The sequence below is a fragment of the Notamacropus eugenii genome, chromosome 7 (genome assembly GCF_028372415.1).
Source record: "Notamacropus eugenii isolate mMacEug1 chromosome 7, mMacEug1.pri_v2, whole genome shotgun sequence".
Classification (NCBI taxonomy): Eukaryota; Metazoa; Chordata; class Mammalia; order Diprotodontia; family Macropodidae; genus Notamacropus; species Notamacropus eugenii.
This window is the reverse complement of record NC_092878.1, coordinates 154650310-154666437: the sequence shown is the minus strand read 5'-3', so window position 1 is coordinate 154666437 and position 16128 is coordinate 154650310. Positions and strand designations below refer to the sequence as shown.

The 16128-nt window shown below is 40.4% G+C and overlaps 1 protein-coding gene across 4 annotated transcripts in view; it reads left to right on the top strand.

The window, feature by feature from the left end:
* Window positions 1-16128, top strand: part of SLC4A4 (solute carrier family 4 member 4) — a 387105-nt gene that overhangs the window by 187186 nt on the left and 183791 nt on the right. For 2 of the 4 annotated variants that reach the window (XM_072624425.1, XM_072624426.1), the window contains exon 6: window positions 3361-3513. In XM_072624425.1, the coding sequence (XP_072480526.1) occupies window positions 3361-3513 (153 nt within the window). Of the gene's footprint in view, window positions 1-3360; window positions 3541-16128 lie in introns of all 4 variants that reach the window. The other 2 variants (XM_072624427.1, XM_072624424.1) reach the window with 1 other exon arrangement.

The following is a 16128-nucleotide window of genomic DNA, read 5'->3' as shown; positions in this document are numbered from 1 at the left end:
TTTGAAAAAGATAGGAAGTGAAGTCCTAATGTGGTGTCGTGCCTTTAATTTCTGCTAATGGGAGAGGCTGAGGCTGGTAGATCATTTTAAATTGGGAAGTTCTGAGCTGCTGTAGGGGTAAAGCTGATTGGGGGTCCACGCTGATTGGGTATCTGACACAATTAAGATGAGTACCTGCTGGAGGTGGGGCAGGGCACATCAGGTTGTCTAAGAAGGGTAAACTGACACAGGTTGAAATCAAAACAGGTCCAAACTGTGGGCTTGGGCATGTGAGTAGCCACTGCCCCTGTAGCCTAGAGGTAACAGAGAGATCCAGTTTTGAAAAGAAAAGGAAAGGAAAGGGAGGGAAAAGAAGAGGAAGAAGAAGGAGGAAGAAGGGGAAGGAGAGGAGAGGAGAGGGAAGGGAAGAGAATGAAACAGAACAGGGAAGGGAAAATAGACAGAAAGGGACAGAGAAAAATGAGATGGACAGACAACCTGATGTAGTGGAAAGAACGTTGAGTTTCTAGTGAGAGGACCTGGATTTGAATTCTGGTTCTGCTTATTTCTACCTCTTTGACCTTTGGCAAGTTATTTAACTTCATCTTCCTCATTTGTAAAACTGAAGGGAAGGGGTTGGACGACATGACCCCTATGGTCCCTTCCAGCTCTAAATAAATGATCCTATGACCCAATTCTGCTGTCTAGAAATCAGTGTTTTCTGTAGACTCAGAAGAATCTGAGTTGTAGGCAAGCTGGGAGTCATTCAGTTCAATATACACTTAAACAGGTGTCTGCTTTATAGCACTATGGTGCAGTGGGTAGAGCTCCAGTGCAGGAGTCAGGAGGACCTGAGTGCAAATCTTACCTCAGACACTAGACAGTCACTAGTTGTATGACCTTGGGCAAGTCACTTAACCCCAATTGCCTCATCCTGGGTCATCTCCAGTCTTCCTGATGAATATCTGGTCACTGAATTCAGATGGCTGTGGAAGAGAAGTGCAGCTAGTGACCTGCACAGCCCTCCCTCACTCAAAACAAAGTCAAGTGCAAGTCATGTCATTGTTTCTCTGATGCCGTGGTCTTCTTCAGCAACGAAGGATGAACACACACATACACACACACACACACACATACACACACTATGACAAGTACTTGGACTGAAATTCCAACTCTGTCACTTTCAGATCTGTGGCATCCCAGTTGTTACACAGCTGTGTGTGACTTTTGGAAATCCATCGATCAAAGAATCAATTAATAATAATTCTTGAGTCTCCTCTGTGTGCCACGCTAGGCACTGAGGATATCAAGAAAGAAGTGAAACAGGACTAGCCTTAAGGAACCTAGATTCTTTGGAAGGAGCAACTTAGACACATACCAATAAACATGAAAAAATGTGTCAATAGATGAAAGGAATAAGGGAGTAGCAATGTTATGGAAATACAGAGAGATGGGATTATTCAGGACTTGAGGGTCAAATGCTAAAAAACAGGTCAAGAACAATGAGGATCGAGAAAAGTCCTCAAGACATAGCAATTAAGAGATCATTGGAAACTTTGGAGAGAACAGTTTTCAATAAGTGATGAGATTGGAAGCAGACTGTAGAGGGTTTAGAAAAGAATGGGAGGAGAGGAAATGAATGAAATGAGTTTAGACAGCTTCTTCCAGGAATTTGGAGGAGGAAGGAATGAGAAACACAAGACAATAGCTTGCAGGGATTTTTTTTTTAAAGATGAAGGAATGTTTGTTGGCAGCGGAGAAGGATTGAGTATACAAGGAGAGATTGAAGATTAGAGAAAGAATGGGGAGGGTAGTTAGTGTAATCTTCTAGAGAAGAAGGAAAAGGGTAGATTGAAGAGACTGGTCTTGGCAAGGAGAAAATTCATCAAAGCCTGAGATAAAGGAGGGATTGGGAGATGATTTTAAGGGATTATGAGAGGAAGATAAGGGAAATGGAGGAGGCTTATAGCAAATACCTTCTATTTTCATAGTAAATGATGAAGTTAGATCTAGCTGACAAGGTTAGGGGATAGCATGGTATAGAAGGTTTCAGGAGTGAAGAGATTTGGAATGGCTGCTCTAGGGAGTGGGGAAGAGAATCGATTAAGGAGGAGGAAAAGAATTACTAATGGTTTGGGACATAGTGAAGTTGAGATGTCTTTGTGACATTCATTTTGAAATATCTAGTAGGCAGTTCATGATTCAAGATTGCAGCTCAGGAGATGGACTAGTGCTAGATATAGATACTGGAACCATTTTCCTTGAAAAGTTATTTAAGCTCATGAAATCATCAACAGATCCTTGGGTTAAACTCCAAAGTCATGGGGAATGGTATAAATCTTTCTAGTGTTTTCCTTTTTAAGGTTACCTTGTGTGTGCTTTGTTATATCCTATATATACTTAACATATGCATGACTTGTCTCCTCTTAGAGGATATATGCTCCTTGAATCAAAGACTTTAATTTTTCTCCTTTTATTTCCATGCTTAGCGTAGCACATGGCACCTAGATGGTGCTTTATAAATATTCCTTGATGAATTGATTTGTCCAGCAAAGGGGACTGGGGAGTAGTCAGGTAGGTAGGAATAGGATCAAGAAAGAACAGTTTTACAAACTAGATAGGAGAGTATCCAGGAGGAGAAGGTGGTTAACAAATACTACAGAAAAGCAAAAAAGGATGAAAATTGAGAAAAGATCATTAGATCTGGTGATGAAGAGATTGCCAGGGACTTTGGGAAGAGCAGTTTCACCTGAATGAGTAGGCTAGAAACTAGATTGCAGAGGGTTTGGAAGACAGTGAGAAGATAATTAGAGGCGATGATCACAGATGTCTTTTTGTACAAGTCTAGCTGAGAAAAAGAAGAGATATAGGATGGTAACTAGTAAGGATGGTGGAGTATAGTGAAGAAAGAATGAAATCAATAGAAAGGGAGGTCATTGAAAATGAGAAAGAGAAAGGGGATGAATATTGGGACATTTGCTGTAGCAGAAGAGAGGGGACAGGTTCAAGGGCATATGTCCTTGATTGGTCTCAGCAAGGAGAAGGACATCTCATGTAAAGGAGGAGAGAAAGAGGGGTGATGTCAAGGGATCATGATATGCTTAGAAGGCAAGAAGAGGGAGCTTTTATCCAAGAGCCTCTATTTTCTTGGGAAAGTGGGAGACTAGCTTCTTAGCTGAGATTCAGGGGAGACAGAGGGTACATAGAAGGTTTGAGAAGAGAAGAGAAGGTTTTGGAATAGATGCTGTGGGGATTGAAATAAATATCCAATTAGGAAAGAGTAAAAGGTCTTTCTTAATGGACTGAGGGTCTAATTGAGATTCAGTAGCATAAATGTAATTTATTTTTTCTGACAAATTTTATTTTTTGTTCTTGTAACAGAGATGATTGTTGATAATCAGATTGAGACAGGCCTGTTGAAAGCTGACCTGAAGGATAAGGTGACCTATACTCTGCTCCGGAAGCATCGGCATCAAACTAAGAAATCCAATCTCCGATCACTGGCTGACATTGGGAAGACCGTCTCCAGTGCAAGTAGGATGTTTTCCAACCCTGATAATGGTAATTCAGGGACTAGTTGCTTTTTCTTCTATAACTTTTCTCATTCATTTCTGTTCCATCTCTTTCTGTCTTTTCTTTCTCTTCCTTTGACTCTGTCCCTTTCTCTCTCTTTCATGGACATCTAATAAGGCAGCTTCCCTTTGCCTTGCCCCTTGGCCCCTCCACCAGGCACATGTATAGTCACACTGGAAATATTTCAGCTCTGGCTCCTGCAGACTGCATGCACCACAGCGATTGCTTGCTTGAGCCTTATGTTTCTCTTGGTTGAAAAGGTAGGATTGGTGGCAATAGACCCCAGGTGGAACATGTGAACAATTCAGAAGACCGAGCCAATTTGGAAGTGACAGAGTATGAAGAGAACTGTGCTTAAAATATGCTTTATGGAGCTCTGGACCAGAAGTCAGGAAAATCTGAATTCAAATTTAGCCTTAGAAACTTATCAGCTGTGTGACCCTGGGCAAATCTGTCTGCCTCAATTTTCTTATCTGTAAAATAGGGGTAAAATAGAACCTACCTTCCAGGGTTGTTGTGAGGATCAAATGGAACACTATTCATAAAGAGCATTGTGAACCTGAAAACTCTAGTTATGGAAATGCCAATTATTATTAGGGTGGTTTAGTGGAATTGTTAGTTCTTAGACATCTTTGTGCTAAAAACTGGATGGATGATTCTTAGAAAACAAAGATGATATGACAGAATGATCAAATTGGAAAGGACCAAAGAGACCATCCACTGTGGCTGTACATGAACAACAGTCTCCTGTCACCATGGCCTCCCTGACAAGGTGTCCTTTGGGAGGCTTTGGTTGAAGCCGTTGAGAGAGAGGGAGGCTGCCTCCCAACACAGCCCATGTCTCTTTTGTGTACTTTTCTCCTGGCATCAGGTGGAAACTTGCCCCTTTGCCATTTTGTGCTCGTGGTTTCTCCTTCTGTCCCTTGGAGCCAACTAGAGTGAGGTTCCACATTAGGTCTCTACACACTTGAGAGCCCCTATCATCCTGCTCCAAATGCTTCTGTTCTCCAGACTAAATGTCCCTTGTTCCTTCAGCCCCATTCCTTCTAGGGGGTGATGTCAAGGCTTCTCAACTCCTGATTGGCCTTCTCTGAGTGTTCTCCAGCTTATCAGTATTTTCCCTAAAATTCTATGCCTCAAACTGAACGATATACTCTGATCAGAGCAGAGTAAGTGATACTCTTCTTTCCTAGGGATATATACATATACACATACACACATATATATCTATACACATGTGTATATTTACATATATACATAGATATATGGTGTCCCAAAAGTCTTAGTGCAATTTAAAGTCATATACACCAAGATGTTGGAGACACCTGTACCATGCCTTTATTAACAGAGGCAGTGATCTTATCACTTCCCCCACCCCCCCATTGCTTTGTTACCTTGTGTTGATTCATATTGGGCTCAAAGTCAATTAAAAATCTGCATATCTCTTCTTAGATCTATTGACACTGGCCCAAGAAAAGTTGCAAAGTTGATATTTTTAGACTCAAGTATGAAATTTTTCATTGTCTCTATCAACATTTAACATACTAGATTTATACCCAACGTTGCTCAATGTGTCAGTTATCCTTCACTAATTTGTGCCCTCTCCACAGGGATAAAGAAACCTTTATCCACATTATTAGTATCAGTGTTTACTAGCTCAGGGCTAAAACAGATCCATTGGGTACTTGCCTATAGACCTCATTACAATTTGACATTAAACTATGAATTACCACTCCTTAGGTTCACTTATCCATCTTGCTCAAATTTAAGTAAACTCTTCATCGTGACCCTTCTCCCAATCTACCAGTCAAATAATCCTGTCATAAAACGATTATCTGTGACCACCACTTCCTTTCACTAACCATGTTGTCCAGTGGTGACTGAGTCCTTCTTGATCCCATTTGGGATTTTCTTGGTGGAGATACTGGAGTGGTTTACTATTTCCTTCTGCAGCTCATTTCATGGATGGGAAAACTGAGGCAAACAGGATTAAGTGACTTGACCAGGGCCACACAGCTAGTTGGTATCTGAAGCTGGATTTGAACTCACAAAAATTAGTCTAGCTGACCCAAGGCCTGGCACTCTATCCACTGCACCACCTAGCTGGCTGTGCTGTCACTAACCATACCTTTACCATTACCATTAAAATAATTTTTGTTAGTAGGTCTTCAACTGATTTCCCCTTTCCCCCAGAAAATTACCTAATATTATTCTATGTTCCTTTTAAAAATGAGTCTACTTTTATAGAGTGCTATAAATAAAGTGGAATGTGGGTGGCATCAGGGTAGAATTTTGTTTAGTTTAGATTTGAAAAAGAGATAAGGAAGGCATTAGAGCCTAAGCCCCCACCACAAGTAGAAAACCAAACCAAAACAAGAAATTTGGCCTTTTTTTTGTTTTACCATATATACATTGACCATAATGTTTTTGTAATATCATTTCTTGTTCAAATATGCTACATAATGGATAAGAATGGAGAAAGAAAAAAATGCTCTTCTGTTAGCTATGGAAAATTAACATGGTAGTGGAAGTGTCCAGAGCAGGTGTAACTTGGATAAGGCAGGAGATGGGGTAGAGGAGGCTCATGTTAAGTATTAGGAGAAATGGACAAGTGCATGAGAAGCCAGTGTAGTGGTGCTCAGGTACATTGACAAAACAGCATAAAAGATGAAGCTGGGAAAAGGATGGTTAATGAATTATAATAAAAACCATATCCCAACTTACCCAACCATTCATTCCATTTTTGAGAAATCGGGTCCCCTGACTCAAAGAGAGTTTGTTCTTGTAAAGCTCACCCAATCTTTGGCTGGAAGAGAAGTCATGCTTTACCACCATTAGTTCAGTCTCTTAACGTGTTTTGAGGTATAGAATTTGATGAAATACTCACTTTTATCAGTCAGCCCTTAAGCATTTATTAAGATCCCCTTGTATGCCAAACACTTTGCTAAGCTCTGGGGATACAATGAAAGATAAAAGACAAACACTACTCTCAAGGAACTGCCGCAATCCTTTGGAAACCATAGAGTAGTTTAGTGATTAGAACAGCTGATGTGAACAGTGTCATAGATTATCTCACTACTATATTTATGTACAGAAAAGATATGAAGTTGATATCAAAGGTACTAAGGCAATTGGATCCATCTTTTTAATATCAGCTCTTACATATTCCCTTTAAAGGAGCAGCTAGGTGGTGCAGTGGATAGAGTACTGGGTCTGGAGTCAGAAAGACCTAAATTCAGATGTGGCCTCAGACATTTTCTTATGAGCTATGTGATTCTGGGCAGGTCACTTGACCTCTGTCTGGCTCAGTTTCCTGTACTGTAAAATAGGGATAATAATGACACCTGTCTCCCAGGGTTGTTTTAAGGACAAACTAAGATAATATTTATAAAGTACTTAGCCCAGTACCAGACAATTCATAAATACATATTTCCTTCTTTCTTTCTTCTCATTTCAAGCAACATTCCAGGGCTTGGGGGTGCTTTCTTAGGGTCAAGAAGCAGAAAGTAGGAAGAAGGACTGAAGAATGTGAACCACATTTCCAGAAAATGTCTTCAAGAGTTTAGCCATTAAGTCCTTGTGTTTGTGTCACCAGCATGGGGTATTTGGACATCAGATACTGCTAGTAAAAGGGAGGCCAATCAGTATCTTATCTTCTGCCCAGATCTTGATACTTCAGAGGAAAGTTTCAATCGTCTTCGTCATTCACCTTTTTGGTTGTGAAATGTTGTATGTGCTGGACAGAGCACAGAGGGAAGGCCTGTTCCTTCCTGGCACTTGAGGAGATCTGATTAGGCTCTACCTGAGAATGTTTTTATTGGCCTTCACCTTACTCAATTCCTTTTAAGTATCTAGGGGGCAAGATTTAGCTCTGTGAGCTCCTCCAGCCATGAATTCCACTGGCCTCCAAAGTACATGAAGGTTGCAATGTCAGCCTTTGTTTTCTAAGAGATCACGGCCAAATTTCCTTTTTCTTTGCTCTCTTGAGCTCTCAGGCTTATACCATTTACCTCAATATCATAGGAATGAGGTTCTTGACATAGTTACTAAGTAATAAAATGGTTTTAAAGTGATTTTCAAATGTGGAATGCTCTAGTCTAGAAATACTGTTATGATTGGAAGGAATGTAATTTCCCTGTTTCTTGCTCTAAAACAATTTACCCTCCACAGGCTTACATTTGGGAGCAAGATTTCTCCCATCTTCAGGGAAAAGCACAGTGAGTTTGGGACAGCTGGCTTTCAGTCCTCACCCCCAAAAGTCAGTCCTGATAACACATTAAGCTATAACACCGATACTTGTTAGAACAGTATTGTGCAAATGCCATTATTGTTATTTTTGCTACCTATACTATTGAGGAAAACCATGAAATGTTGCCCTTCAGATACAGGAGTTCGTTGTCCTTCACAAGCTAAAAATGATTTCTCTAGGAAGAGACTAAAGGCTTCCTTTGGGGACATTAACATAAGCTGGCTTTCCAGATGACCTAGTCAGGGATGGAGAACCTGCAGCCTCGAGGCCACATGTGGCCTTCTAAGTCCCTGAGTGTGGCTTTTTGACTGAATCCAAGTTTTCCAGAACAAATCCTTTTATCAAGGGGATTTATTCTGTGAAGTTTGATTTAGTCAAAGGGTGGCACTTGAGCACCTAGGTGGCCACATGTGACCTCAAGGCCACAGGTTCCCCATCCCTGCAAGGGCTTACAAAGAGAGCCACTTAACAAGTTCCAAGTAATGTTTAATGTAAGAATTGGGTCATCTTCCAGGATTGTATAATAGATTAAATTGCTACTGATCTGTTCTATCTGTGGATTTACATGAATATTACTGTCAAAAGCTAAATCTCAGTCAAATGTCCCTTATTATTTTTTTTTTTAAATCAAGGCATTGAAATAGTTTTAATGTTATATAAAGAGGTTGATATAGCAGATTTCTAATATTCCTTGGGGTAAGATAGAGGCCCTACTGATCTCTCACTTTTGAGTAATATGGTTATGGCCTAGTAAAAGTAGACCTCAGCCCTCTCTTGTATTTTATTCAAATCAGCTATTAACCCTAGGAACCTGCCTTGGCTTAGTTTGAAAAACAAAGGAGCTTACTTTTCACTGGGAAGCTAACAAAGAATTTGAATAAGGAGCCCCATAAAAAAAGTGAATGAAGAGGTTTATGCTCTGTAATTTGGGGCTTTTGATCCATATCTCTCCCCAAGGCAGTTGACCAATGCAAAGAGGTGGGGCCAATACCAGTAAATGTTTTGCACTGAGATTAAAATAAAATAGAATCTTCATGCTTCCTGTCCTCCAACTCTCGTGAGCTAAGCGGATTTCCATCGTGTGAAGATTTTCACTGAGCCGCAGGACATTTTCCCCTGACCCCACCTTCTACCTTCTCCATTTCTTCTGTGTGGATCTTCTGGATTCTCTTTCATGGCACAGTTAAAAGAATGTTGGATTTAGACTCCAAGGACCTGAGTTCAAATTCCACCTTTGTAGCTTATTACCTTTGCCATTGGGTCTTGGATTCCTCATGTGTAAAATGAGAGGGTGGGATCTGAAGGTCTCTCTGACCTCTTAGTCTATGGCCCCAGGGGTGTAGCTGGTGAGACTGGGGATGTGGAAATGTCATGTCATTTAGAATCTCCCTTCTTGCTTTACAATCAGTGGGGGGAGTGGGGGAAGGAGAGCAGAGAAAGAGCAGAAAACATGTTTTGGAATCCCAAGTCCTGGGCTTGAACCTCAGCTCTGCCAGACTGTTTCCTCAGTCAGTACACTCAGTCTTCTCATCTACCAAAAAGAGAAGGTCGAATGACATGACTTTGGGGGTCTCTCTTGCTTCTACAGTTGAATCCTATTTTATTGCATGTGTGTATGCAGTGTTTGAAAAACCAAAAAACCATCCAGAAGAAAGAACTTCAATCAAGAAAGAGGTTATTTTGTATTTTGTTTCTGCAGCATTTTTCTTTTTTTTGGGAGGGAGTTATACGTACATGGGACTGGAAGACTCCCATTGTGGAAACTACCACTGCCAATGCAGGTTGACAACTCCTCCAGAATTTACAATCTTGGAGAGATGACTGGAAGTACTGAGAGCCTGACTGATTTGTCTCTGGTCTCAATGTAGAATTACAAACATGAATGGATTAATTCTTCCTTTTTCATCAGAGAGTTTCAACTTGGCTTCTTGAACTTTCTGGCTCATTTTTTCTCAATGACCCTTTCCCTTCTTTTCTTTCCTCTCTGCCCTCATGCAATTCCTCAGTTTTCTAAGTCATTTCTGATTAGAGCCAGCTGCCCTGGGAAATGGCCTAGCCCCTGAATTCAAATGTACTACTCTGCTTCCCATTTCACTGAAAAGTCCTTAACTAGCACAGTGTAGCTACAGTGGCTAATGCAAAGCTTTGAATGATCACGGTGGAACTGCTTAGCTGTTGGAAACAAAGATCTCTGGCTTGGTCTTTTCATTCCCAAAGCTTCCTCTCTATTCTGCATACCCTGGGTGTCCCCTGTGCAAAGTGAATGCTTGCAAAATTCTGCCAACTCTACAGAGACTTGGGTGAAATTCTTCCCTTCTTCGGTGAATGGATACCTGCCATCTTCTCTGTGGCAGGCTGAGCAGTTAGGCTTAACAGACAGACGTGGCACAAGTGATGTTTTACTGAGTTTTTGACCTTCTGAGAGTGGCATCAGCTTTTCTCTGAGATGTCTGGCTGGTTCTCCATTACTAGCTTCTTGTGATGGCAGACAAATTCCTAGTTCTTTCATAGATCAAATTTGTAAGAAATAAATGAGATTAAAACATATGAATGTGCATTGAAAAACACAAAAGAGTGCTTCCATACTGGAAACCATTATGACTTTTTTTGTACAGTCATTTTTCAGTCACGTCTGCCTCTTTGTGACCCCATTTGAGGTTTTCTTGGCAAAGACACTGGAGGATTTGTCATTTCCTTCTCCAGCTCATTTTACAGATGAGGGAACTGAGGCAAACAAGGTTAAATGACTTGCCCAGGGTCACATAGCTAGTAAGTATCTGAGGCCAGATTTGAAACTCAAGAATATGTCTTCCTGACTCCAGGACCAGCCTTCTATCCACTGTACCACCCAGTTGCCCAGTCCTTAAGATTAGAAGCTAATATTTGCACACTTAATTGTCTATGACCATCTTATGTGAGGAGACGCCATGGCTATAAGGAGAAGAAAATATATGTGAAAAAGGAAAGAGGAAGGATGGAAGAGAAGAGAGAATAGAAAGAAGAGAAGAAAGGATGGGAGGCACAGCAGATGTCATGGAGTGTTTTTTACCCTTTTTGAAATGAGAGCTTTCCATAATTGAACAGGAACACCTCCTTCCCTCTCAGTCAAAGATCTGTTTACAGTAATGAATCAAGTAACAAAAATCAAATTCTTTTTTTAACTTGTTGAGCCTAGTTTATGAAAGCTGCATTTTAAATCTAACTTGAGCTGAGTGCATTCTGTCTGAAATATTTGTTCTGCTGCTAGGATATCTGGTCCAAGAATCTATGGTGCAGTGCCAAGAGGTGAATTATTTTTTTCAACTTACTATATCAAACTCTTGTGCTCTTCCAGAGATAATGAACCTTCTAAATAGAAAAAAAGTCTTTGGTATTCCTTGGGGAGATCAGATTTATTATTCTATATAATCATAGAATGTAAAGGGATTTCAGAATTCACTGTTCTGTTTCAAGACAGAATTGCATCGAAAGCATCTCAGACAGAGATATGTCCTCCTGAAAGACCACTCCTCTCAAATTTTTAGGTAGCCTTCTCTTGCGTCTTATGACTTTTTAAGTAGGGGTTTTTTCATATGCTGTATAAACTTTGATTCATATTTCTGGAAAGGAAAATATTTTCCCCTAGTACTTAACAGTATTAAATGGATGTTCAATAATAATACAGTTGTGGAAAATTTCTACAGCTTTTATTTTTGGAGAAAAACACATTTTCTTACTTTTAGGGGAAGAATAAAACAAGGTTTCAAACAGATCTTTGATTTGGAGCTAGAAAGGACCTTAAAAGTCATTGGGTCCAATCCTCTCATTTTACTGGTGAAGAAACTGAGACTCAAAGAATTTAAATAACTTGCCCCAGTTCTCATAGCCAGTAAGTAGACGAGGTAGGACTCAAACTCAACTCTTTCTCACTCCATGCCCAGTGCTTTCTATTCATTATAACACCTAGTTGCTTTAGCATTCATTTGCCTGGTTAGACGAAAAATTGGAGGAAAGATAGCCCTTTTCCAAGTAGGTATATTTGGACAAGGCAGTTAGGTGGCTCAGCGCATAGAGGACTGGACCTAGAGTTAGGAAGATTCATCTTTGTGATTCTCAATCTGGCTTCAATGTGACCCTGGGCAAGTCACTTCACCCTGATTACCTAGGTTTCCTCATGTGAAAAATGAACCAGAGAAGGAAATGGCAAGTCTCTCCAGTATATTTGCCAAGAAAACCCCAAATGGGATCACAAAAAGTTGGACAGGACTAAACAAATATTTCAACAGATTGACTCAGAGGGTAACATAAATTACTAGAAAAACCCCATACCACCAATTTTAACATCTATTTTGGAACCAAAAGATGTAATTCAATCACTCTGACAAGTCATGAAAAAAATAAACTAAGCTTCCCTGCCTGTAACTAAGTACAAGAAAGGAAGGGGAATTGAAAAAAAGAGTTTGTAGGACAGCAGATAACGAAGAGGCAACGTGGCAGATGTATTGAGAGAGGGAGTGTGGTAGAGGGGGGAAGCAATGGCGTTGGAGTCAGAGGTTCTGGCTTCTGATCCCACTTCTGCCACCTGGCTGCTTGGCTTGGACAAGTCATTTATGTTCTCCCTGCCTTCATTTTCTCATATGTAAAATTAGGCCCATTGTAGCATATAACCTCCAAGGCTCATTGCACCTCAAAATATATGGTCTCTAAATTCTCTACCTAATCTTTCAAACATAAAAAGGTAGCAAAGTATTTTTTCGGAAGGAAATTCTTGAGACCTATTATCTAAATATCTGAATATAATTATGGTAACTTTGGTCTTTCTTGTGTGAAATTGATCTTTAAAATTTAAACTTATCACCAACTTAAAAACAAATCAGTAAGAAATGCTTTGCCACAAATTCAATGAGTTTGTTTTCGAGGAGAACAAAGTCTAACAATTCAGAATTCAAACACTGCCTTGCCATAGTCATTGATCATAGGGACAAGTCTCCAAGTTTGTTTTAGGTGCCTTGCCAGATCCTTTCAGTCTTTATCTCCAAAATGTAGTTGCCAGGTCTCTGTGGGCTCCCTTATGTTCATGCATGCCACTGGAGCCAGACATTCTTGCTGGTAGGTGCCAGCCTCTGTGGTAAATTCCCATCAATAGGGAAGCTTTGATAACAATCAAGGAGACTCAAGATCAAAGGGATGGGTTCAGTGCTCACTAGGTTACTGGAGGCATAGCACATCTAAGGGACTGTAAGAGGGAGGTATCATTTAGAATCATCAATTATTGTCATTGAAGCCCTAGGGCAGACAGCTAGTTTTCTTGTCTATTTTTTGAACAATGGTGCCAGTGACCCAGTCTATTCAGATTACTAAACACTAATTAAAATGGTCTTTCAAGGTTAGTTGCTAGGGAAAATCAGGGTTCTGCCTAAAATCCCCTTGCATTAAGACCATCTGATTCATAATGAAGAATGGCATATTTGGAGTGACCCAGAATTGCATCAGTCTTAAGCTACCTGCCTCTGTTTTCACAAAGCCAAGCCAGGGGTCTTTGTAGAGCAGTCATCTGTCAAATGAAATTAGAGGTTCGACTTTGTCAAAATCGTGGCATGTCTCTCTCTTGACAAAACTATTTTTGGAAGACTCGAGATGTGTTCATGTGCTATGAAAACCTACAAAGAAATTCAGTTGTAGGAAATAATTAAGAATTCAGTTGCAAAGATTAGGTAATCCATTTTCCTCAAACAGGGACTGGCACAGATAACCTGCTCATAAAGCACTGATTTTATTTACTGCTTTGTAACACAGAAAGATAGTTGAAAAAAATGTTTCCAGTTTTGAAAAGGGTAGAGCATCCAGAGTCCCTACTGCAGACTCAGATGGCTCTGAAATTTCTTTGATCTGAAAGCTCCTTTCCACAATGCAGATCCCAACTTTTCCATGTTTGCCCATCCTGTGTGTGACTCAAGGTGACAAATCCCATTATTTTGCCCTAGGAGATTTACTCCACACATTATCGATCACTCATCAATAGTAGTTGAGCCTATCTATGGTGACCCCAATGAAACAGCCCATGAAATAAAGGAAATATAAATTTGTAACTGAACATTAATTAATAAATGATTCAAGGTGCAAAACAGTCTCTTGACAGCCATGACCTGATGAAGAGCTGTTTTCTCAATAGTCTGTGCACCAGTGTGGAGGGACATGCTTGTACTTGCTTTGGGTCAGTTCATATGTTAAGTGGAGAATTTTTAAATCCTTTAATTTTTTTTTTAAATAGAGAATCAGTATATAGGGACAGGTTGCTGTCTATATTGATCATCTGGTCACTGCAGATCACCACATACCACATGGTGATGCTAGCACTTCCTGTTGAGGGCAGAATGTAATATTTCAAAAAGATAACAAAATAGGATACATTCAGGAGTATTCTGGAGAGCTGACTGTTAAATTTTCAATGTGAACATCTACACCTCAGAACTCAACAAAGGCTACAGAACAGCACATAATTTATTGTTTTGTTGATTGTCTAGACTTGAGAAAGCAACGGAGAAAGTGCAGATTAAATGCAGAGTGTGTTAGATGTATATTTCCGCGCCCCTCCCCACCCAAGTTAAACATTTACAGCATATCTGTGCTTACACATCACTTGAAGATGTCTTTTCCTGGGAGGTTAGTGATTATATTTAAGCTGGGAGACTGTGCTATGCATTCATCCCTCATGGTTATGGCTTCAGAGAAAAGAGTGGGTCACCACATATTCCCATTACGGTAGAGGGAGTAAAAATGAATCAGTACGAATTTATATACAATAGTATTTTGTATGGATCTATCTCTTCTCTAATGCATTTTTATAACTGAAAGGTTGAGGAGTAAGAAGCAATTAAAAATTGTATTTGTCAAGACCAGGCATTTGCAAGTGTGAGAATGACGCCCCATTCTCACCATTTGTCACCCTGGGGCCTATAGGAGGTAAAAACTATGGAAATCATTCCATAGGAAATCTACTTTAAGTCAGTTGGTCAACAATCATTTATTTAGCCCCTACTGTGTTCTTGGCACTGTGCTAAGATTTGCTTTTCTTCCCTTTGTGCTTTTTGCAAATGTGTAACATCAGTGTTTTGTGTGTGTGTGTGAGTGTGTGTGTGTGTGCAGTGCAGATTGATTCACAGTATCAATGACACCACTGAAAAAAAACACTGGATATGGAGCCCCAGGGACCTGGATTCAAGTGCTGCCTCTGGCAACTACTACTTTTGTGACCTTGGACGTCACCGGACTTCTCTGGACCTCAGTTTTCTCTTCTCTAAAGTGATGGAGTTGGACTGGTTGACCTCTGAGATTTCTTTCAGCCCTAGAGCTTTGATCTCTTCTCACGGACATGATTCCTGTTTTGTCTGGTGGGATTGCATGTGTTGGGACTAGGGCAGCCCTGTTTGACTGTGGATGTGTCCAGATGTCCTGAGGTCTTTCCTAAATTGTGCTGTGCTGTCTACGATTGGAGGGTTGAAGGGAAAATGATCAATGTCAATGTTTGTCGTTGTTCTCTTTTAACATGCTTGTGCAGTTTCCTTTAGTGTCATTTTTTTCTTCTTAACTTAATGCTCCCATGCTCCTACTTGCTGTGGCTGCTAATATGTCCTCCTCTACCTCCTCCTCCTCCTCCTGTCTTCTGCTTGTGATACTAAAGCCCGCAGCCCGCTTGAGAACTCAGTGCCCTGTCTAGCCACCTGCACAATGGACGATGAATCCCGAGTATGGCGCAGTCCCAGCGTGGGATGGCTGAGTAAGTCAATGAGTGGGATGGGACAAAAGAGTGGTGGTGGGGCAGGGAGGATTGGGGTACAATTGTTGTACAGAGCGAAGGAAGACATAAATTAAAAAATAGATTCCTAAACAGAAATTTGAGGAGTCATCCCCCTGTTCCTGAGAAAAGCAGTAGTACTGTATTTTGCATATGGATACAGATCCCTTTAGTCAGAGGGAGATAAGTCTCCAACCAATTAAGCAAAAGCATTTATAAAGCTCCTACTAACACTAGGTGCTAGGTCTACAAAAACAGAAATGAGATAGTCTCTGTCCTCAGTGATCTTACACAAAACCTACACAAAAGCAAAATAAATCCAAAGTAACTTCAAGAGAAAGACATTAGCCAGTGGGCACATGGCCACATAAAGTTCAGAGCCATACTACTCTTGCCCTATCTCTTTGACCTTATTTTCCACTACTCCTCAACATGCATTCCTGGTCCAAATGTAGTACTACCATGGTGATGCTTCTAGGGATGCCATTTCGACTTTTCCTTTCTATCCATGATCTTCATGTCCCGTAGAGTCCAACTCATGTTCTGTTTTTCT